Source organism: Astatotilapia calliptera, chromosome 23 (genome assembly GCF_900246225.1).
Source record: "Astatotilapia calliptera chromosome 23, fAstCal1.2, whole genome shotgun sequence".
In the NCBI taxonomy this organism is placed as follows: Eukaryota; Metazoa; Chordata; class Actinopteri; order Cichliformes; family Cichlidae; genus Astatotilapia; species Astatotilapia calliptera.
The window spans coordinates 10,003,558-10,028,099 of record NC_039323.1 but is presented as its reverse complement, the minus strand read 5'-3'; the positions used below and the strand labels follow the sequence as shown (position 1 = coordinate 10,028,099).

General features: G+C 44.3%; 1 protein-coding gene across 7 annotated transcripts in view; it reads left to right on the top strand.

The window, feature by feature from the left end:
* nfia (nuclear factor I/A) overlaps nt 1–24,542 on the top strand; it is a 147,567-nt gene that overhangs the window by 99,197 nt on the left and 23,828 nt on the right. For all 7 annotated transcript variants that reach the window (XM_026159091.1, XM_026159088.1, XM_026159090.1 and 4 more), the window contains exons 3-5: nt 7,857–7,922; nt 8,383–8,457; nt 22,549–22,666. In XM_026159091.1, the coding sequence (XP_026014876.1) occupies nt 7,857–7,922; nt 8,383–8,457; nt 22,549–22,666 (259 nt within the window). The remainder of the gene's footprint in view (nt 1–7,856; nt 7,923–8,382; nt 8,458–22,548; nt 22,667–24,542) is intronic.

The window sequence follows — 24,542 nt, the reverse complement described above, 5'->3', positions numbered from 1 at the left end:
GCAGTTTGTCAGTGATCTCTGCAGTTTTTCTATAATCTGCATTTTGTCTATAATCTCTGCATCTTGTCTATAATCTCTGCAGTTTGTCAATGATCTCTGCAGTTTTTCTATAATCTGCAGATTGTTTATAATCTCTGTAGATTGTCTATAATCTCTGCAGTTTGTCAATGATCTCTGCATCTTGTCTCTAATCTCTGCAGTTTGTCAATGATCTCTGCATCTTGTCTATAATCTCTGCAGTTTGTCTATAATCTGCAGATTGTCTATAATCTGCAGATTGTCTATAATCTGCAGATTGTCTATAATCTGCAGATTGTCTATAATCTCTGCAGATTGTCTATAATCTCTGCAGATTGTCTATAATATCTGCATCTTGTCTATAATCTCTGCAGATTGTCTATAATCTCTGCATCTTGTCTATAATCTCTGCAGTTTGTCTCTCATCTCTGCAGTTTGTCTCTCATCTCTGCATCTTGTCTATAATCTCTGCAGTTTGTCTCTCATCTCTGCAGATTGTTTATAATCTCTGCAGGTTGTCAATGATCTCTGCAGTTTGTGTATAATCTCTGCAGGTTGTTAATGATCTCTACAGTTTCTTTATAATCTCTGTATATTGTCTATCATCTCTGCAGTTTTTTAGTAATCTCTGCAGATTGTCAATGATCTCTGCAGATTGTCGACACTCGGCTCTCCTGGAGCAGATTGGGGTGGAGCTCTGTAGTTGGATCAGAGCATAGTGAAGCAGCTTCAGCACATTTGGGATATTTGAAGAGAGGAACAGAAGCAAGTTAACGCCTTCTTTCAAAACGTATGCTCCTGCATCTCGGCCTCAGCCGCTCTTCCCGATGCTAATCACCAGCCTGAGGTCGAAGGTCAAACACATTTATATTTGCTGCCCAATTTACTGGCTGCTTTCCAGTTTGGATCAGTGCACAGTTTACAGACATTTCAGCGAGTTGGAAGGTTCCTGGACGGTTTGTGAAGGGCTCATTTTGCATGTGTGTTTGTGTGTGTGCACGTGTGTGTGTGTGGATGGCTGGTAATGGCTGCGGCCCTCTTTTGTTCTGGCAGAAGGTGGCGAATGGCAGCGGCTCAAAGAAAACAGACAGAAGCTTCAAAATGGTTGCCAACGCTTTAAGATGGCTGCCAGGCTGCGAGAGAGGGCAAACACACACACACACACACACACACATATGCACGCGCACACACACAGACAGGCTGTGTGGCAAATGTTAGCGTGTGACAGAAAATATTAAAATGTTTGTGATTGAAAATTTGAAGAAATGTGTGTGCGAGTGGGGTTTTTGTGTGTGTGCGTTTTGCAGTTGGCAGCGCCTCCTTGGCAGCGGCGGCTGGCTGGGCGTCCAACAATGGAGATGGCTAAGGGGATTCTCTCTCTCTTTAATTTTTTCTTTTTTGAACACCATCCGAGGGGCGAGAGACATCAACCACAAACAGAGAGAGAGAGCTTGGCTGTCTTTCTAAAATGGCGGCGTGTTGGCAGCGGCGTCTTGCCGACACAAAGCCTTGTCTGCCTCGTGTGTTTGTGCAGTTTTCTTTCATAATTAACCGAAAAACAAAAGACAGAAGAAAACAAATTGACTGTTTTCTCTTTCAGCCTCAGTGCGAGTCTTTGTGTGTGTGTGTGTGTGTGTGTGTGTGTGTGTGTGTGTGTGTGTGTGTGTGTGTATTAAGGATTTTTGGGTGTGATGTGCCGAATGTGAGGGGGCTGCCACAAAATGGCGGCTGGTGGACGGCGTCAAATTGCAGACGGGCGTTGTTGAGTCCAAAAGTAGAACCTAAAAATTTGTGTGTGTGTGTGTCGACTGGCAGAGCGTGCGGTGCAGGCGTGCCATGGTTCACATGCCAGGTCGGGGTCGGGGTCCTGCTCCTGCAGCGCTGCCTGGAAACACAAAACAAACGCACCCGCCTCCTGCTCAGAGAAACATCATCAGATTCATTTTTTATACTTCAGTTTTATTTTCTGATGTTGTGTGTGTGTGTGTGTGTGTGTGTGTGAGAGTGAGAGAGAGTGTGTGTGACAAAATATTTAAAGTTCATGCAATAAAATGATTTTAGTTTAATTCCAGATGAAATGAGACGTTTATTTGATCTGATGCTTTGTTCTGTGTTTACTCACATAATCGAGAATGAAAGAAAACAATACCTTTAATGATGGACCTTAAATAAAGGTGCCGATTTATTTTTAACAAATCCATATTTAAGTGTTTTTCGAATGCTGCTGACCATCTGAGTCACCTGACTCACACAGGGACCTACAGCCTACGGTTGCTACAGCTCTCTTTGTAGAGTCGTACAATATAAAACACCCCGAGGCGGCTGTTGTTGTGATTTCTGAATAAAACTGGATCGAATTAATCAGGCGTTTGTTCTGTTAGCTGCAGGAAGAGCTTAGAATCTAAAAGAGGAAAATTACAATTTCCTGTCTTTTCCTGGTAACGCTTGTTATAATCCAGAGGAAATGCTGTTTGGAGCATGCGTGGAGCTGTTGGGCCCTCGCAGAGCTTCACACGGCTGCCTGCAGGTCAGATAATTAGCCCCCGGGGTGCACAGGTGTAGGTGTCACCTGCAGGAACAGAGAAGCTTTCATTCCTTTCAGCTTCAGTCACAGTGCCTCATCGCTGCAGTCCAGCCGGACTTCAGGTCCGTGAACGTGTGTGTGAGAGTGTGTGTGTGTGTGTGTGTGTGTGTGTGTGTGTGTGTGTGTGTGTGAAGGTAATTTATCCTGCGTGGCAGTCTCAGCTGATTTGTGGCCTTTAAAAAAATGAATTCAAACGTCTCTTCATTTCATTAAAAGCTAAATCAGAGTGCGCTCAGATCGATGTCGAGCGGTTTGTTTATTTATTTATTTTGTACCCACTCAGAGCCCGTCCGTCTACGTCTTCGTTTTCGTATCCTTCCGGTAAAGATCCTCCAACTGTCGTCCTCGGGCTGAACATTGGAGGTGTGCGGCGTTCTGCTCTCCCCTCTCTCTCTCTCTCTCTCTCTCTCTGTAGTGTCGGCATGTCTCTCGCCCACGTCACTGAGCAGCCAAACACGGAGAGAAACAGATTTTGGCAGCAGAGCACTTCGCTGTTTCTGTTTGTGTTGCCTCCTGTCGCTCTGCCAGGAGACGACAGCGCGATCCCAGCGTGGCTCGGTCATGGGGGGGCGGAGTCTGTGTGCATTAAAAACAAACCCGGAGGAAGTGTGACCTCTTTAAACACGAGCTTTCTTGTGTCCTAACCGGTGTGACAGAACTTCACACCAGTGAGAAACGGCGTCTGTGTCAGCTGACAGCACCTCTGAACTGACGTTTCATTTTTATTTTGCTCTGCAGTAAAACTGGTGATGATGTCATTATCATTAGATTTACAACAGATTTACCGCGTCACACTGAGATCAGCGACGCACACGAGAAAGGCTTTGCTTAAATTGCCCATCATCCTCTCTGCCGTGAGAGACGCCATCCAGCTGCGCGTTCCTCTCTCACACAGGACGTTCTCGTCCAGGGCCTTCGACGTGTCACACTGTAATAATTCCCCCATCCTGTAGTTGCAGACAGACCTGGTTCCTTTTGACAGAAGCTTTTGCGTTTTTGGAAATAATCTCCGGAAATTTTAAACTGATTTATTTGGCACTTGTATAAAACTGCCATAACGTATGATTGCTCTAAATGAGCACGTCTTTTCTCATGAGGTAAGTCATCCACTCCCATCACAGGAAGCAAAACCCGTTCTGTGGAAACCAGTGGAGCTCTACTGGAGGTGGACTGGTTGGACTGGTGCTCTGCTGGTTCTTGGGTTTAATCAATAACCTTGCAGCAGAGTCCTGAATGAGCTGCTGGGAAAGGGGAACGTGGGGGTGAGGCTGAGCAGGTGGGGTGCAGGTGGTGACGGTGCACTGTGTTCTTGGCAGTGATGATATCTGGTCGGCACCATTAATGTGAATCCCGGGAACGTTACCTGTTGACCTTTATTCCCGGGAGTTAGCAAGACGACTTGAGAAGTTTTTTTCAGAAAAATTCAGAGGTAACCCCCCCCCCCCCAACGCCAACCCGTCCCCCACCGCCTCTGACTCTCTGCTGCCTTTCTGGAAAGCATCCAGTAGCCCCCCTCCCTTGTTCCTAGAAAAGCACCAGTTCATGTCAGAGAGAGAGAGCAGGGCGAGCGAGAGGGAGCGACCTCTGGGGCGATCAAGTTTGACTTTCCCACAGAGAGAGCTAGAAAGTCTGGTCCCATTGTTTCCTTTATGTCCCAGTGCTCTGTGTGTGTGTGTGTGTGTGTGTGTGTGTGCGCGTGTGAGTGTGTGTGAGGGTCACGTGATCTGCCGGCATCTCTCCATGGTGGTCAGGTGTCCGAGGCTCCACTAGCGTTCAAGTGGGTCTCCTAACCCAGGATACGTGTTACTTGAGAAGCTTTTCAGAGTAAGAGCATAGGTATTTTCCTATTCTTCTGATTTCATTTGATTTAATATTTAAAGTCTTTGATGGTGACAGATGGAAAAAAGTTTTCAGAGGTGAGTGTGTTTCAGGATTTTTTTTCTAAAGAAACAAAAAGGACTGTAAACAGGAAAATAAGAAGGATCAGGAAGTTCATTAAACTTCCTGATCCTTCTTTATTTAAGGAAAAAGCTTTTTAAATTCAAAGTATAGATGGAAACATTTTTTCTTTTATAATATATGACTTAATTACAAGTCTGTGATGATGGGGGGTTTGAGTTAGATGATCCACGCCCCTCAGTGGGGGGGTGGATGCAGACAGTCCGGTCTGCTCCCACGCCTCATTAGCATATTTAATTAACCTGCTGACGGCTGAATGAGGGGAGCGGGGGACGATGGGGTAGGGGGGCAGTGTGTGAAAGTGCCCTCCAACACACACCCATCAGCAGCACCCCTAACCCCCCACCCCATAGTTGCCGTGGTTTCCGCCTGATGCTCTTTGTCTTAAGCTGCTGAAGCAAACAGACGCGGTGAACAGCATGCAAAACAAGCCTGATAAATGCTGCCCTGTGTGTGTGTGTGTGTGTGTGTGTGTGTGTGTGTGACAGAGGATGGGGCCGGGGGGGGGGGTCCTCTCAATGCAAAAAGTTCATGTCTCTTAAATGTAACTGAACTGCACAACCTCGCGGCGAAAATGTGCAGGCGCAGCGTCCATAACGTGTGGTCTGCAATAAGAACTCCACAGAAAGAACTCCACAGAAGGATTCAAACCTGGACCAAAGTGATTTACACTAACGAGAAGCCCTTTAATCCACGCAGGACGACCCGACACACTCAGCGAACCATCACTTCAGAGGCAACCTGCTTTCCTTCACTCAAAAAGCGCTCCTGTCACCTCCTCTCACATTAAAGAAAACATATTCACGCCTCAGAACCAGCAGGAGATAATCACTTGACTATCTCTCCGCACCGTTCAGCTAGCGTGTGAGCTGTTAAAGCGAAGCCCGCTCTTCCTCTCGATCCTGATTTTCCTCTTGGATCACACATCTGGGCCCGCGTGGCAGCGGCTTCAGCCGGGCCTCCGTCACGTTCGCCGTGCGTCGCACTTTCCTTCATGTTTGCCTTAATTAAAAGTTTTGCTTTCCTGGACGTTCCAACTTCTCTCCGTCTGCTCCTGAGTCATGGCCCCGCCAGCAGGCTCCGGGGGGATGATGGGTAATATTTCTTCCACTCCCTGCCTACTTTATCTGCAGCGTGGCCGATCGATGCCCCCGAAGCCGCTAAATCATTTGAAAGAGCGGAGCTGCATCGGAGCAGAGAGCATGCTGGAAGAGAAGGCAGACGCAGAGAGGCCGGTCGCACGAGCTGCACACAGGAAGAACGTTTGCCATGATACTCGGAGCTGACCTACTGCTGCTCACACGTCCACAACAAAAAATGTCAGATCTCACATAGAAGAGAGAAAACTCTAAAAACACAGATGACAAGTTTTGTTTAATAAAACAAAGAAATGTGTAAATAAGTTACAGACGCCTGCAGCTCAGTTTGATCTGATGCAGTTTTAATGAAGCATTTTTAAGAATGTGAAGCAACAGCTGATAACACATTAACGCTCAAACCATCCGTGTTGTGTTGAAGAGATATTCTCAAGTCAAAATAGGACTGGGCTGTACTGCCATGTAATACCGCTACGTGCCACAAGGAGGTTCAGTGAGTCGGTGTAGCCTTTATTTAAGCGGTTAATAAAACGATCGGGGAAAAAAGACTAAAAGTTTGAAGAGCAAAGCATTTTAGCACACCTGCTGGTTAAACACTGCCCCTGTTGGTGAAGGTTTGAGTTCATATTTGCAGTGGGTAATTATTCATTCATTCATTCATTTATTTGTTTATTTTCAGGCACAACAAATACCTATATTGAACATAAAATGCACAAAACAAAAAACAAAAATTGCCTGAAAAGGAGTGGGACGAAGAAAACTTATTAAATCCCACCCCTATACTCACTCATCAACAAAAAAAACAATAACATTATAAAAGTACCTTTATTATTATTATTATTATTATTATTATTATTATTATTGTTGTTGTTGTTGTGAGATGTAAGACATTCCTGACTTCTTGAGACCTGAAAACTGGCAAAACCTCTGCTTTCACAGAGGCACTCACACTGCTGATGATCGGTTAAGCACGTGACTGATGAGCAGCACCTGGCTGCTGCTGATCCCGCTGTTCCTGTGGAAGCAGTGAGGCTGGATGTTGTTTTTCAGAGCACTGCAGAGAATCCTGTGACATAAGAAAATGACCCGTTTCCTCTTTTTTAACCACCTTGCTGTAGTAGTTCCAAGAATTCCCACCTTCCAGCAGCTGCATGGATTGGGACTGAGCGGGACTCTATTAGGTACAGATGCCTTCAGCTGATGGCGGGATAATCGATGACTTTTTATGTAGTTGTACATTGTAATCATGTAAACATGTGGTTGTTGAAAACGCTCGGGGTGCACCATGTGAGATTCTGTCACGCACCGGGTATTTCTGCCGTTTTAACTTCAGGTTTAGCTATGAAACATTATTCAAAATGCTTTTTAAAGACTAAGTATGAAGAGGATTTATCCATTCATGCGTCGGTGGTCGCAGCTGCTTGGCTTATTTATGATATTTGACACGAGCTCCCCCTCAGACATTTCACTCTTCCATCCTTCCATCCGTCCGCTCACTCTGAACTTCAGCATAGGCTACGAGTTCTTCCTGTGTCACTGAGCGTGTGCAGAAAGTGTGACTGAATCAGCTGCAGCAGCTGGAGTCTGCCAGTCAGTCTGCTGTGTGTGTGTGTGTGAGATACCAGGTGAAGGTTTTGTGATGTGGAGATCAATACAGGCATCCCCTCTGTACACACACACACACACACACACACACACACACACACACACACACACACACACACACACACACACACACACACACACACACACACACAAACCACCAAAGTTGTGATTTGCAGATGACCTGCTGAGTCCACATTTTGGTGAATAGTGGTGCTCGTTTCTGTTCTTGGATGATCTGGGATTTTGTGTGGGACTTTCTGACGCTTCTCAAGAATTTATTCTGAAAGCGTCGCACTTCCTGATTGATGAATATTTTTTATTTCGAAAATGTATTTACAGCATTTATGAAGGATGAAACACATTTCATGATAACATTAAAGATAACTTTTTTTTTTTTAAACTCCCAGCTATCAGTGAAGTAACCGCTGGATCAGAACAGACAACTGAGTGTGTGTGTGTGTGTGTGTGTGTGTGTGTGTGTGTGTGTGTGTGTGTGTGTGTGTGTGTGTGTGTGTGTGTGTGTGTGTGTATATGATTGTGTTATTAAGTTGGTGTTGTTCGGCTCGTCCTCATCTTTGTGTTTCTCTCCACAGAATCCGGCCAATCAGAAAGCCCGAATCAGGCCAGCGAATCAGACATCAAGGAGCAGCCGGAGAACGGTGAGACACACACACACACACACACACACACATTCCTGAGGAGAAGTTGTTTGTCTGGATCAGGGAAGTGCGTATGGAAGATTTTTAAGTGTGTGTTGATGGATGTGATAGCTGTGTGTGTGTGTGTGTGTGTGTGTGTGTGTGTGTGTTGATGGATGTGTGTGTGAGAGAGAGAAGGATATCCTCTCTACTTTGTGTGTGTGTGTGCTAGACCTTGACCCTGGTGTTCAGCTACGTGCGTGCAGACACACACAGCTGGTCCTGATTATTCCTGTTGGGAAACAGAAGCCTGTACTTCCTCACTCATACTGATCCTTCCCTGGTACTACTGGTACTAGTACTACCTGTAATCCTGCTGCAGGTGTAGATTTCGGGGGCTTGTCAGTGGTTGGCTGTGCCGAAATGTGTTGGTGATACAGTAGTAATATAGTAATAACCCCCTCCCTCCCTCTGCTCACAGGTCACCTGGGCTTCCAGGACAGCTTCGTGACACCTGGAGTTTTCACGGTGGCCGAGCTCGTCCGAGTGTCTCAGAGTAAGTTCTGTCTCTCTCTCTCTCACTCTCCTCCTGCAGTGAGGCTGAATGAGGCCAAGCACTGATTGGATCGCAGATCTGTCATCGATAGTGCATCTAATGTAATTCCTCCAGACCAAACCACAGGCTGCCTATCTTAATGAACACACTGTGTGTGTGTGTGTGTGTGTGTGTGTGTGTGTGTGTGTGTGTGTGTGTGTGTGGCTGCTGATGTGTGTTTGAGTGGTCTTCCTGCTGATGAACATAAGAACTAGGGGTGGGTTTTTATAATCGATTCATCGATTAAAATCGATTCTGGCTTGGATAACGTAAAATCGATTCATTAAAATCCTGAATCGATTTTTTAATATAAATTTATTTTGTCCGAAATGCCAGAATCTCTGGTGACATCTCACAAAATTTCAAGAACCACCAAACAGTAAATGAGAGCAGGTACAGGGATTCTGCACATAGACTTAAACACACAGCGCGACCCGCGGATCAGAATCAGTTAGATGTCGCCTTTCTCACAGTCGGGGCTGAAAGCCGACAGCTCGCTGATCCGGGTCCGCGCTTTGTGTTCACGCCCTTTATGCGCTGATTCTAAAGCTGTTAGTTTGATCTCTCTCCAAACAATATTGACCGAATCAGCAGCAAAAGAAGATCCAAACGCTTCACATAAACATCGTCATGAATTCACTCTTTTACTGTTTTGCTTCCATTGCGATGCGCAGCTCTCTCTCTCTCCCTCTCTCCCTCCCCCTCTCTCCCCCCCCCCCCCTTCTCTCTCTCGAACAGTTTCGCTTTCTTCATTATTCGCTTGCTTGTTACGCACCAGTCTACTGTTGCTTACAGCGCTGTCGGCCGCTGTTTTTTCCCCTTTTACATTCTTCCGAAAAGAAAACCTCATTTCTGCTGTTCAATACTGAACAAATTGAAACTTTTTAAAATTATTCAAAATGCAAAATGCTTAGCCATGTCTCTAATAAAACCGCTGTAACGTCAGAGGTAATGTTGATTAATTAATGGTTTTCTTTCGTTTTTGATGTACTGCAGAATATTTTTATAAAATCCCAGGCCAGGAAAATCACCTTCATGTTTTTCTGTGTTTTATCTTCAGCTACTTTGACACAAAGGCATCTGCTGTGATGCTCACACCTTGGATAAAGTCTTGAGAGTGTCAGCTTCCTTTTTATAGATACAAAAATATGTAAATGTCCTGATCTGAATTATATCTCTGACTGTCAAAATTTCCCAGATTTAAATCGAATCGAATCGAATTAAATCGAATCGTGGATCGAATCGATTCGGGACCTTGTGAATCGGAATTGAATCGATTCTAGAAATCAGTGACGATACCCAGCCCTAATAAGAACATGTTTAGGAGAGTGTGAATTGTGAGCTCAGCTTGCAGCACGAGGCTGAGCACCTGTGCATCAGAGAGCCAGGTGTTCACCGTATTCTATAACAATAATAGTAATAACAATAGTAATAACTGTTACTTAGTAACACCTTATAAGTAACTGATTACCAAAATCACTGTATGTATAATAACATCATAGATTAAAATGTGAACAACACAGACTCAAACATTATGTGTTTTAAAGATGGTGAGAGTCGACGCTGCAGGAGAGTGCACGAGCGGCCAGTCAGCTCAAGGCTCTGAAGCACCATCGATTAATCGAATTCTCAGATAAGAACTACTTCTGTGATAAATATTCAGAAGAGAAAAACACAGGTCTTGCAAAATGACTCTTTACACACCATATTAAAATAGAAAACATTTTCTTAAATGCAAACATAAATAAACCTCAAGTCTCTTATCAAAGGTCAATATAATCTGTATGAAACTGAAACCTAAAACGTGTACCTTTACTCTGTGTTCTTGGAAGGTTTGTGACACTGTTTCATCTCCTTGATGAGCCAGATTACATTTGGTTTGTATGTATGTATTGTGTGCATATGTGTGCAGTGAATGACCGAGTTTGTGTCTGTAAGCCTTTAAAGGAGAATGCGGTGTCTGCGAGCATATTGGCATTGTGACGTTTGTCCTGTGCTTTGATGCAAAGTGCCTGTGCTGCTGAGAAGACATGCTTTGATGGTGCGTCGTTAATTAATATTAATAATAACAATTCATCTGCAGGTTTTTCTCTGTGTAGAACAAACAGCGTTGGGCAGAGCAGCTACAAACTTCCTTTTCTTCCTCTGGTAGTTTGTCGATCAGCTGCTTTGATGAAGGACTCCCGCTCGCTGTTTCCCAGTAAAGGTTTTAATGGTGATCACAGGAACATATACTGCTTTGGGCTATACAAACAAAGTTTTTTTACTGTATTGTTGTGGCTCCGCCTCTTGTGCAAACAGACTCCGCCTCCGTGTTAAACTGTCCCAGCATCATCAGGACTGCGTGGGCTGAATGTGGTCAGACTTTTTATCCACACGCTGCTCCTAAATGTGTTTCTACTGCAGGTCTGTGAGTGCTGCAGAGCTGTGCATTAAACGAGGATTTCATATAATCGAGTTATCCGAATTACTCGATGAATCGTTGCAGCCCCAGTTGATATTAAAACTCTTCAGATCCAGGATCTGCTGCCAATCAGCAGCCGCTCCAACTCAACTCTAATTATGAGGAAATATGAGCGACAGGCGGGCGATCGAGAGACCGCAGGGTGGAGGAGAGAGAGGGGAGGGGTAAGATGGGTGTGCAATGGACAGAAAGGACAAGTGAGAGAGAGAGGCGGGGGGACATGACCTTTAAAAAGTGCCGACATGCAGGAGAGAGAGAGAGAGAGAGAGAGTGACAGAGAGCGCAGTGGGATCTATATGAGTCTGTCGATCGCCCACCGCTAACAATAGGCGATGTAAAGTGCCTGTCAGCACACACACAGACCCCCGATCAAAGAGCCATCGATCACACATACACACAGTTATCCCTGCTTGATCAGATACTCACATGCAGCTGCTATCTCACACTCACTTAATGACACTGAAATATAAGGCATTCTTTCAAATTAAAAGCATCAGTGAAGTCTGTTAAACTTTTTGTTCTCCAAGGGTAGCTTTGCATGATTCAAAGTTCTGAATAAGTCTCCTCAGCTATGTCCAAATCCAACTGAAACCCATGTACTCTGATTGGCTAGTATCTGGAAGGTTATTGAGGGTACAGAGCGCATAAGCACATGTACGAGTACGTGTTGGAGCCTGAATGGAGCCTGAACATCCTACATACAGCAGGAACATCATGATGTTGGTAAATAGTTTGCTCAGCAGGAAAAACCGAGGTTGGACTTAGTCTTTCAAGTACACAAACACATGTTGCTGCGTGCAGCGTGTCCCTGAAATGAGCTGTAATGTCAGGTAACGATTAAAATGACTGCAGCCTGCACAGACTCCTGTTCACACACTGGACTTCATTAAAGTGCGAGGGCTGTGGTTGTGATGCTTCACGGAAATACAGTTGTAGAAGAGTAACATGTTCCTCCACACAGAAACACGCAATTTATAGAATGATGGTACCTAGAACAGTGGTTTTTGGTGTTGCATTGCTGCTGATGTATTTGGCTTACCGTGTCTTCTTCAGGGTCTGTGTTTCTGCCCTGAAAGTGCCAAGTGGTGTTTTTTTAAGTGCCATCCATTTTTTGATTTGATTGAGCAGCCATAGAACTATTTTGAGCTGATAGCGCCGTGAGTGCAGTGGTGTTCAGAAGATGTTTGCTCTGAGCACTTAGAGCTCAGGCTTATTGGAATTGTTCAGAAAATAGACGCTGAGAGCAAAAGTGAGGCAGCCTGTGGGCAGACCTTTGCAAATCATGCTGTAAACAACACCTCTATGCTGACAACACTGTCCTTTACTGTTCAGTGGTGCTGTACATTGTGGTCTTTAGTGTTGCTTTGGATGGCTGAGAAACTGAATTTTAAATTTCACGTGACACCTGTCAGCACATTCGGCAGGAGAACTAGCTCCTTCAGAACAGTAGATGATAGAAGAGAAGAGAAAAGGCCTTTACTGTCATTGTACATGTACAACGAAGTTGTGGGTGCTTCACACCGACTTTGCCGGAATAAAATATAAAGCGTATAAAAGAAATAAATAACAAAAATAAGAGAAAGGCACACAATAGAGGACAAAGTGCTCGGAAGCAGTGCAAAGAAAAAAAGGACTTCTTAGAGTCCATGTGTGAGTGTCCTGAGTGATGAGGGTTACTCAACCTAGGACTGGGCGATATATCGAGTTTTTAAATATATCAATATATTTTTATACGAGATATGAGATGTGATAATATCGTTTATATCGATATAGTCTATGTTACGTTATAATTATACTTGTGGAACCGCAAGTTTGCCTCTTTCATCCACTTTTGTCTCTACGCAACGTTACTCTGCCTTGCCTCTCTCCTTCACTGAACACAACTCCTCCCCCTCCATCACTTCACCTGCAGGCAACGAGAAGATGGACACGGCAGCTATCAAAGAGGAGCTGGTCAGTAAAAAGAAAACATTTGGAGATTACCATTTTAGTGCTGTCAGCGTTACTCTCGTTAAAATGACCTTAACGCTGTAACTGCATTAATGTGGCAAATTAACGAGTTACCGCGGATCACCCTGTGTGTGGGGCTACACGGCGTAGTGTTTGTTAACAGTCTGAATGGCCCAGGGGAAGAAGCTGTTAGTGTGCGGAGGTGTGGGACCTGATCGACTAGTGGGTCAAGCAGGTGGTGGGCGGGGTGCGAGGGGTCACCTGTGATGGCCCTGGTTTACCTGAGATGATTTTTTTCTCTGGGCAGATGGAAGCAGCATCCTATCAGTGTTGAGATCATTATAATGCTCCTCAATATAAGCTGAGGTTAGACCATCAGCCCTGGCTACTATTTCGCTCCAGTTACTTTTACCATCGCCCTAAGGAAAGCGTTGCAATTTTACTCAATGTGAAGCTGAAACAAAAAATATGAAGGACAATGAGATTTCTCATTTTCATCCTTTAATTTTGAATTCTACCTCCAGATGTTCTTGTTTCACTCCATTATTTGCTTTTCATAGAAATAACTTTATTACTTTTACTTTTTCTTTTTTCCCTACTGACAAAGTTTTTCTATTCGGCTGTATTATAAATGAAGTCTCTCTCAGGCTGAATGAACATGTATTCTCACACACACACACACACACACACACACACACACACACACACACACACACACACACACACACACACACTATTCAAGTACATTAGCTTTTAACTGATAACCTGAAATGCCTATTGCGCACACACACACACACACACACACACACACACACACACACACACACACACACTGTGGACTCTCCTGCACTCTAATCCATAAGTGATTCTTCCAGAGCCGCATCGCTGCAAATCTGCTGACCAACACAAAGCGCGCGCCTGCACACACACACACACACACACACACAGAGCGAAAGGGTGTGTGTGTGTTTGTGAATACATTTGTGTCTGTCTGAATGTGTCTGTGTGTGTAAGTATATGAATATATACTGTACTTATAGAGTGTGTGTGTGTGTGTGTGTGTGTGTGTGTGTGTGTGTGTGTGTGTGTGTGTGTGTGTGTGTGTGTTGCAGCAGCATTAAAGCAGCTCTGCTTTGCTGCCACAGACACTTTTCTTACGCCTCACTTTGCTCGCATTAGAAATATTAAATGTAGACAAAGCTGAAAAATGTTTTTCATCTCATCTCCTTTTATATTAATACAATACACACGTTATTCTCAGTACATCTCAGTACATTTTATTCATACAGCCAAAAGTTACACATTTGTGAGTGATTTCTGTAGAAAAATTTATCCAGCCTGATGAAACCTGTAAATGTCTCAGATTACAGTGGAACCTGAAGGAAGCGCTCCATCCTCAGGTTCCTCCGCAGTCGAAGCGAATTCGTGTAGAAGTTTCTGCTGATTTATGTTAACGTTCACCTCATGAGTCCGAACTCTACAGCTTTTTATGTTCTTCTTGATGAAGCTGTTGTCATAATTTCCTGTAGTTATATATTTGTGATGTTTTGAGCTCTCGGGGCCACCGTACGGTGGCCAAAGAATATATGTATGATGCTGAAGCAAACCTGGAAGGACACCTTTACTTCAGTGTAAAACTCAGCTGACGTCGGCAGATTCTTGCTGCGGCCCTCGTTCTCCTAAGCGTTCCCCTTTAAGAGCATAAAAAGAATTCATGCATTTCTTCATTCAAATAAGCAGCTGTGGGGGAGTGACAACAGGCGAACATCTGCATCATGCAGGATCAAATTCAGACTCCAGCATGTTTGGATGAGGTGGAAGATTACAGGAAGCAGAAATTACGATTTGCTGCCAAAGGTCACCTGATCACTTCAGTGTGTGTGTTATCAGGAGTATGTATTTCTTTTCTTTTTTTCTTTTTCTTTTGCCTGTCCCGTTTGGATCTTTAGCCATCAGAATTGTTGTCTTAAGGCCAAGAAAGATGCCAAGTTGATTTACTTTACCGGGTGGATCATCATGGCCTTGCCATATTGGTCCATTTGATTGACCTTTATTATAATTATGTATTTATTTTATTTTCGTTTTTTAAAGACGGGACAGACATGACTGGGGGATAGGACAGAGAGAAAGAATGAAAGAAAGAGAGGGAGAGAAAGAAAAATAGAGGGGAGAAGAGATGGTGAGAAAGGGGGGAAGAAAAAAAAGAAGAACAAACAAAACACCTGGATCACCCGTATGGAGATAATAATAAAAAAAAAAACCAGAAGAGAAAACAAACAACAAAGAGCAAAATAATAAAAACAACACCATCACAATAAACTAGATAACAGTAGATGCAAAATATTACATGTTATTGTTTTTTTTTGTTTTTTTGTTTTTTAGTATGTATTTCAATGAAAGTGTTCCCGGTGGTAGGACATGGTGCAGAAGTAGCACTGGGAGTCTCCATTTGATGCCAAAGAAAAGATAACAAACTTCTTCTGGTTCCTGCGTGCTGAGGGGGAAGTCTCAGGAGAACCTGAGACCAGGAAACCAGGAGCCTGAAGAAAATTTTAACATGTAATGTGACAGGCAGTGTGGAAAAACAGTGAGAATGAGGCACAGGAAAAAGGCAAAGTCCAAGAAACAGTCCAAAGATTAAAAACAAGGAAAGAACTCCGAACATGGCAATAGACAGAACCTTACTTGAAGCTTCACCTACATCACCATCACCCCACAGCACTCTTTGTGATTATATGAAGAATCATTTCTGGTGTGGTTCTTCTTTAAATGGAGTGAACACACACACACAAACACACACACACGCGGGGGTCTGCAGGGGTGACTGAAGCCTATAGCTCACCAGAAGATGAGATGTGGTTGTGGTGGAGGGGGGGCTGGTGGGGTATTGAACAGAGCGCGCACGCACACACACAGCGGGTGACCTTGGCGTTGTGCAGCCATTACACAATTCACTGGCAGGCCAATCGAATCTCTCTCTGTCGATCAATATCCTATTAAAGCAGCACACAAAGAGAGAGAGGCCGGCCGGGCGAGCGAGCGGGCAGGTTAGTGTAGCGGCCGCGGTCACATGTAATTGGTCACTTCAGTGTATTCCTGACTTCTCCTTCCTCTCTCTCGCTGCGATGTGTCATTAAACTCTCGCTCTCTCTTCCTGTCGTTCTTCCTCTGATCCTCCTCTTTCTTTTTTTTCTTTGCTCATATTCCTCCTCTCTTTCTTCCTCCCTCCGTCCTCTCCCTCGCAGTCTGTTTCTGCCGCTCTGTACAAACCTCACCTGAGCGAGACATTACAGCTGCGTTTATGAGGGCCATAAGTTTGTGGACAGTAACTTGTGTTTGTTGTGCTTGTTGAACTGACAACAGCGAGGCGTCCGTATGTCACCAGAATTCCTACCGGTCAAAATTTAACCAAAGCAGTGCTCCTCAGGAAATAAGAGCTGCTGATTGCTGACATGAGGGATCAGCATAAAATTGCTAGGTCTAGTTAATAGTTTTTTAAGGGTTATTTAATAGGAAAAAAAAATATTACTGTACTCATATACACATACCAGCTAATGTTAGCCTCAAGTTTCCTAAAAATCACACTTTCCCTCTGACAAACAGTTTGATTACATTCTTATATTGTATGAGAGTTTAATCACTAAGAGTCCAACAATGTTAGATCCACTTCAAAGACCATTTCATTATGACCATAACAGTAGCTAACAGAGGCCAACGGCAGCTTACCGAGGCTATTAACAGTTAACTAAAGCCCCTTTTCCATTAATACCTACTCGGATATACTCACCTGGTTTTCCATTACAATCTGGTACTACCTAACGTTCGTGGTTGTCGTCATAGCAACGCATCCAAGCATCCCGCAATGTAATTAATATACGACATGATTGCTACAAAAAAGGTGGACGTCAAGTAGGGCTGCACGATTAATCATTAGAAAATCACGATCTCAATTCATACTTATGTGCGATCTCATTTCCAAATGACAACGATTCCAAAAAAAATAAAAAATAGCCGGCGACGATTGTACCGCATTTTGATCCGGGACGTAATTTGCATGAAAACAAGCACTCACTCTTCCTGCTCAACAAATGACAAGGGCGGAGCCTTATACCACGTGATACTGGATGCTAAAATTGGCAGGGAAAAAACAACGGAGAGCACGTCAGAGATGATGAAAAAGTGACAGGAGAAAATCCGTCCCGGTCAACCACCCAAACATCAATAACGGGAACCTTATACAGCGCTTCCCTATACCCGTCGAACTCCCGCAGGCACAAAGAAATTACGGAGGCTATTACTTATCACCTGACCAAAGATATGGCTCCCATCAACACTGTGCAAAACGAGAGATTTAGGAAAATGATCAACACCCTAGACAAACGCTACACAGTGCCGTCCCGCAACTATTTTTCTGTTGTTGCACTACCTGCTCTATACACGCAGTGTCGAGCAACGGTGGAGACGGAATTTCAAGCAGTACAACATTTTGCGGCAACAACAAAACGTGAGACATTTGTTGTTTTTATGTTTATTTATTGTTTTTATGTTCAGTCTCAACTGTTACGAAGTTGATGTGCAGTTAATAAGTGCAATAAATATTTATATTGGAAAAGAAAATCGTGAGAGAATCGTGATCTCAATTCTAAGCCAAAAAATCGTGATTCTCATTTTATGCAAAATCGTGCAGCCCTAATGTCAAGGCAAGAATATATCTGCTGCTCGGTCTGTGGCTTTTTGTCATACTCGGGGAACACGGCGTTGTTTTTTGTAACCGTTTCCTTCATTGGTGAGTTTCAAAAAAGGGTGGTTTTATTTTTGTCAACATGACGCTCTCATGACTCATCGAGTGACGCTACTGTCCAGCTAATCGGTGGCATGCAGTCTGACGATGTTACATTTTAGTACTGACTAAGAACCCTGGGCGAGCAGGTACTAAAAAAGTACTTGGTAACAGGTACTATGACCTAATGGAAAACCCTGATAACTGTTGTGAACCGTGCCAAGTCGATCCGAGTAGGTACTAATAGAAAAGGGGCTTAAGGCTAACACAAGCTAACAGTACCTAACTAAGGCTAACTACAGCTAACTTAAGGCTAAGGGTAGCTAAATAAATGAGGACACTTCTCACCCTGCATTGACAGCTGAGGTAAACAGTGGACTAAACACAGAAAATTCTCGGGGAGATCCGTCTAGGTGCGGCTGTTATGGGGTAAACTCAAAATGTTTTTGATCTCTGTTAGCTGACATGTTAGCATGTTTGTCCTACAGAAGCTAACATATCTAGAATTATGCACTTGAATTGGGCAGTGTAAGAAAACGGAACTCGGTTGACTGCAATCTGTAATCTACTGACATCTAGTGGTGAAAAATGTTACACACTGAAAGTTTAAGATTTGAAAGGTAATTCAAGCATGATTGTGTATGGCAATCTGTTAAATTACTGCAGGTGAAGGGACTTCTCAAACCTGGTTTCTTTACATATTAGATTTAAAATGCTGATATTTGTGTTAAAATAATACGATCTCTACATTTTCATAGTCAGGGGATCTTTTTAAGTGAATCGATTAAACAATGGGTGTTCCAGTTATTAATTGTGCCTAGCAAACTGGCACGTGGGTGTAGCACAGGCTGTAAAAGGAGCTGCAGCTCACTCTGAGTCTCTTTGATGTTTTTAGACACTTGTAACCAGCTCTCTCACACACACTCACACACACAGATGCATGAGTGGAGTGCCAGCAGTGCACCTTGGCACTGAAACAGATTTCATGAAAACACACACACACACAAACTTCCTGCCAGTGTGTCAGGAGAGTTGATATTAGACGTAAGGATGTTGGGGATTACAGCTGATATGATGGCTTCACACACACACAGTGCAAACACACAAACACTCAAATAGATAAGAAGGCAGATGACCCACTTGGCACCTTCTCGTACCTTCGTCTGTCTCACTATCGCGCTCTCTCACACACACACACACACACACACACACACACACACACACACACACACACACACACACACACAGGATGAAAGATGAATAAACCTGGAGGCCTGCATGCTTCAGACTCCTCCTCCTCCCTCCCCTGCCCTCTGCCACACACACCTGGTGGTGTGCCAGCAGCAGATGGGCACCGTGGCACAAATGACACAAAGATGTTTGACAATTTTAATAATAATCACAATAATAATCATAATAATGAAAGTGTGAATTGGAACAATAAAACAAAGGGAACAGCTGTAAGCGATCAAAGAGGTGCCTTTGCGAGTTCTCACAGAAACACGATGAAGATGTGCTTTAAAGGGGGGTTACAGTAGTAACCACTGTATGGCGAGTGACCTGAAAGCATCATTAATACAGCGAAGTTGAGCCGAAGCTCCAGCTGGCAGACGTCCAGACAGCAGAGCACCGGCCCCCGGCATTCAAATGCAAGAAGTAAACACAGAGCAGCTTCATTACTGCCAGAAATCTAATCAGCAAGGATACAAATCAACCAGGAGCAGCTGCAGAGTGCTGCCAGCGCCCTCCACAGGCTGCACACGTCAGTGCAGCAGTGCCTCTCAGACAGAGCCCATCAACACCATGTTTCAGCTGTCATCTCATTTATGATTAACCATTAACATCTCAGAGGTTCACCCACAGCCTCAGTGAGCACATGCAGCAGATTATCCATGATTGGCTGCTTTTATATCCTTATCTCTTTTTATTCTAGAAAAAATCAGCTTTTCACTGAATTTCCCAGAGGAATTATTAAAGTTCTATTTTTATTCTTAATATTAGATGGTACACCATACTTTGTGTCTACTGATTATCTTTATTTTTACCACTTTGGACAGTTTCAGTTCAGTTCAGCTTTATTTATATTGCACCAACAACAGTCGCCTCACGGCACTTCATATCGTAGGGTAAATATCCTACAATGATACAGAGAAACCCCAACAACAGACAACCCCCTATAAGCAAGCTTGGGAGACAGCTGGAAGGAAAAACTCCCTTTTAACAGGAAAAAACCTGGCGGAGCCAGGCTCAGTGAGGGGCGGCCATCTGAGAGACCAGTTAAATTTACTACTATCACAAGGGCTTATCCATTATTTTTAACAGTTTATGCAACTAGTAAAGGAGTCTAGGACTTGCTTATGATGGCTGTTTTAACATCAATGATTGTTGGCGATCTCCATGTTACCATGGAGATGTTTAAAATGTCTAAGCATGAGTTAGCTTAGTGAGCGCGAAGCTTCAGAAAGCAAGTGAACAAAGTGGCGTACGATATAACATGTTCTCAAGGTTTTCAGCAAGACTGCGATAACGAAAATAATCGAGTCTATAGGGGAGTTTGGGATTTGCAGTGCATTATGGGATGAGTAGTTCCTTCACAGTTAAGTCACTCTCCACACGGTAGCTTTGCCTTTTTCAACTCAAGACTGGCTTCACTGAAAGCTTCACACTCTTTATGAGTTTGTAAAACCTCAGAGGAGAAGTGAACAAGAAGTTTCCGTCCAAAACTGGAGTCATAAAAAAGTGGACTGCAATTATTAAATTACAGGGTAAGTTTACTTGTCCTCAGACGTAAAAACACAGAACAGGTCGACTGTTCGTTACGAGCCGTGGCAGTCACAGGAAACTTGTACGTTCTTTATTTTTCAGTTTTTAAATTATCTTTGTTTTTACTTCCTGCTCCCGTGGGAAAGGAGTTTAAAACGTCCACACACGAATGACCAACTCTCTGTGTGTGTATATGTGTGGGTGTGTGTGTGTGTGTGTGTGCGTGTGTGTGTGTGTGTGTGCATGTGTGCGTGTCTCAGGTCAGCCCTATCTCTACAGGGCAGAGAGAGAGAGAGTGATAGATAGGTGGAGCGAGATCACGGTGCTGAGCTCAGCAGAAAACTCCCCACCAGGTCCTGTCAGTCCTCCCCCTCCCTCCTCCTTCTCCTTTCATCCCATCACACCATCATGCTATCTGTCAATAAAACGATGAAGAGTAGGGATGAGGGTGTGGGGGGGGGGCTGGAGGCGAGGGGGTAGATGGATGTCCGGTTTTGAAGCTGATTGCTGCCTTTGTTCAGCAGGATTTTCAAATTGAAGCATTTGACAACAAAGAGCCGGATCGCTCCCTCGCTCCCTCCCTCCCTGCTTTAACACGGAGAGCCTCGCAGGGCTTTGTGGAAGAGCTTCTGTCCCCCGAGAATAGGATGGGGGGGGGGGGGGCAGCAGAACATGAACACATCAGAGAGGAAGAGGGCCACAGCTTGTTGTTGTTGGTAGATGCTAATGTTGCGTGCTAACTGCTCTCATATACAATGATGACATAAACTCCTGTTGTGAGCTAATATTGAATATGTAAACAGAGACAAGCGGTGCTCGGCTGCTCGTCAGGCTGTTTGTTGGGAGCAGTGGCTTCAGAGTCTCATTTATAAAAGCGACTCATTTTTGTCTTTTTTTAAGGAGGGCAGTAATTTTATCACCTCCTGAGCCAATTCATCCGCCCGCCAGATTAGTCCTGACGATCCTCTGACTGTCAGAGGAGACGTTAACAGCTCTGAGCTGAACAGAGTCCCACTACTGCACACACAGGTGGGGCAATTTTAAATGCATACACCTGTGCACTTACTGGAGTGTTTAACGAGGAGCTAAACAACAACACCTGTCCGCACACAATCCCTGCATCATGCGCTTCAGGGTGAGCTCAGAAAACGTTCCCTGGAAGCTGCAGGAGGATCATATGTCGAAGCTAATCTGCTGGTTCTGCTCGGCCAGAAAATCCCAGTGACTGATGCAAACACACAGTCACTCAGAATTTCTCCTTAAAATATTCTCCCAGGTTATTGGTGCTTTAACGTGGAGTTAATCAGGCTGTTCAATCAGTTGTGTTTTTGAAACGCAGGAATATTCACACGAGACATCTAGCAGGACGATAAGTGAAACTTATTTTCAAGGTCTGTCCCTCTCTTGTCCTTCACCTCCATCGGCACCATCTCTCCGTCACTTTACAGTTTTTGTTTTAGAAGTGCAGATTTAGCACAGAGGTTTCTGTTGGTCTAGTTTCCAGGGGAGAGGAGGTCCAGGATATAGCCTAACCCCGTCACTGGAAGAATGTGATAAAACTTATGTTATGCTTGTGGCGTGACGGGCGGTCAGATGTCCAGTGACGCGTTGTGTTGCAGCATCTCTTCAGGCAGGAGGAAACACATTTAATAAGAGTCAACCTTTACTTTTTAAATGTGCACTTTGGATGATTAGAAGCTTTAGCCTTCTTTTCTCGTGTGCAGCAGCTTTATGAGACAGTAACTGCTGCCGCAGCAGGCTTTCATTGGAGTGTCCGTACTCCCATGAAGTCTCCTTCACTGCTGGAAGTTTCTTGTCTCCTTTAAGGAAACCTGAAAGTGTCAGTGAGGAGCTTTCACAGCTTGTCCTCCTGATTTTTATCAACATGTTTAATGCACCTTGTTCAGCCTCCAGCTGTGTGTGTGTGTGTGTGTGTGTGTGTGTGTGTGTGTGTGTGTGTGTGTGTGTGTGTGTGTGTGTGTGTGTGTGTGTGTGTGTGTGTGTGTGTGTGTGTGTGTGTGTGTGTGTTCACTGGTTATATAAAAATGTCACCGTATCCGTACTGACACTCTCTGTCTGTCTGTCCGTCCATCAGCGCCCATCGCAGCCGGCACCGGGCCAAACTTCTCGCTGGCCGACCTCGACAGCTCCTCCTACTACAGCATGAGCCCAGGAGCCATGAGGAGACCACTGCCCAGTACCTCCTCCTCCAGGTACACACCAGCACACTCAGCACCTCCTCCTGTTGTTCATGTGACTATTTATCAGTTTTAATGACTGCAGTCAATCAATCGATTGACTAAGGTCAAAGTGTTTCTCAAAGAGGGAAACATGCGCGTCATAGAAAACTCTAAACAATGATCCAATAAGTGCTTTTGTAAAATAGAAGAAGTAGAAAACTGATTCTATAATATTTCATGGAGCACCTGTAATAAAATAAATGGGACGCAGAGTCTGTGCAGTGACTCGCAGCACCTGCGCCCTGTTTAAATAACCTTTGTTGAGCTGTCAGCGGACAGAATGGTGAGGCGTCAGTGCTGAGTGTAAGCGCCACCTAGTGGCCCGTGGACTGACCTTTCAGCGATGCTGGAGAAGTCGCTTCATCATTGGCCGATGTTCCCAAACCAGAACTCGAGATGGCTTCATTTCGTTTTTTACTTCCAAACATTCAAATCCAGATGGTTTATGTTCCAGCCGTACAGTGCTCAGAGGACACACAAACAACAAAGAGTTGGTTGGATTTGTGAAATGAAATGACTGCAATGGACAGATGCAAGGATGACGACGGTCACACCCTCGTGCAGTGCACTGGATGGATGCTGTATCACAGACACGATAGGACAGCTGTCAGTATTTCACTAACTCACCTGCAGGGTGTGTAGAGTGTAGAGGCTACGGCAGCTTTGGTCTATGCATGAACACTAACTGTTTGTTGCTAATGTGGCTTAATGTATGTTAGAGCACACACACACACACACACACACACACACACACACACAGCTGATTGGTTCTGATCTGACCCCCTAAAACAGCCCTTAGAACACATGTGTCAAAGTCAAGGCCCGCGGGCCACATCCGGCCCGGCGTACATTTATATCTGGCCCGCGAGATCATTTTATATAGATATATTATTATTGTTATGCATGGCCTGGCGATAGGAGGTGCTAATAATATACAAACAACAGATCCCATAATGCAGCGCTGCAGCCTCCTTGCCGAACGCTAGGCTATTTGGGAACATTCCCGCGTCAATCAAGTCAAACTTTTGTTATTGCGAAGCTAGCCGCTCACAATGGTGGAGAGAAAAGTTGACTCTGAAAGCAGAGCCTTTCAGCGCCAGTGGGTGACTGAATATATGTTTACAGACATTGCTAGTAAACCCGTGTGTCTTATTAGTGTTGCTAATGTGGCTGTAATTAAGGAATTTAATTTAAGACGGCACTACGAGACAAAACATCAGGATAAGCTGAAAAACCTAAATGCAGAGAAGAAACTACAGAAAGTAGAAGAGCTAAAGACAAATCTGACATTTCAGCAGACTTGTTTTCACCAGAGCAAAATCACAAAGTGAAGCTGTTGTGAAAGCAAGTTTTATTGTAGCAGTGGAGATAGCCAAATCAGCCCGGTACCACTGTAAAGAGCTGCATGATGAAGGTGTGCGACGTCTTGTGTCCAGACAAAATGCAGATTTTGGCAAATGTGAGCCTGAGGAGAAATACGATTGCTGATGGGGTTTGTGAGATGGCCACTGATTTAAGAACACAGTTGTGTGAAAAAAGCAGAAACTTTATCGCATACTCTCTTGCTGTGGATGAAAGTATAGACATGATGGACATTGCACAGCTGGCCATCTTCATCCGTGGAGAGGAAATATTGAACATTAAATCGATGCACGGGACAATGACAGGAAAAGACATTTTTTAAAACGTATGTCAAAGTGTAACAAACTTGTTGGACTTACAACAGATGGAGCGCCGGTGTTGTGCGGTGAAAAAAGCGGACTAGTCAGCAGGATGCGAGTAAAGATGCAGGAGGAGAACTGCACTGGTGGGTTAACAGCATATCACTGCATCACACACCAGGAAAGGC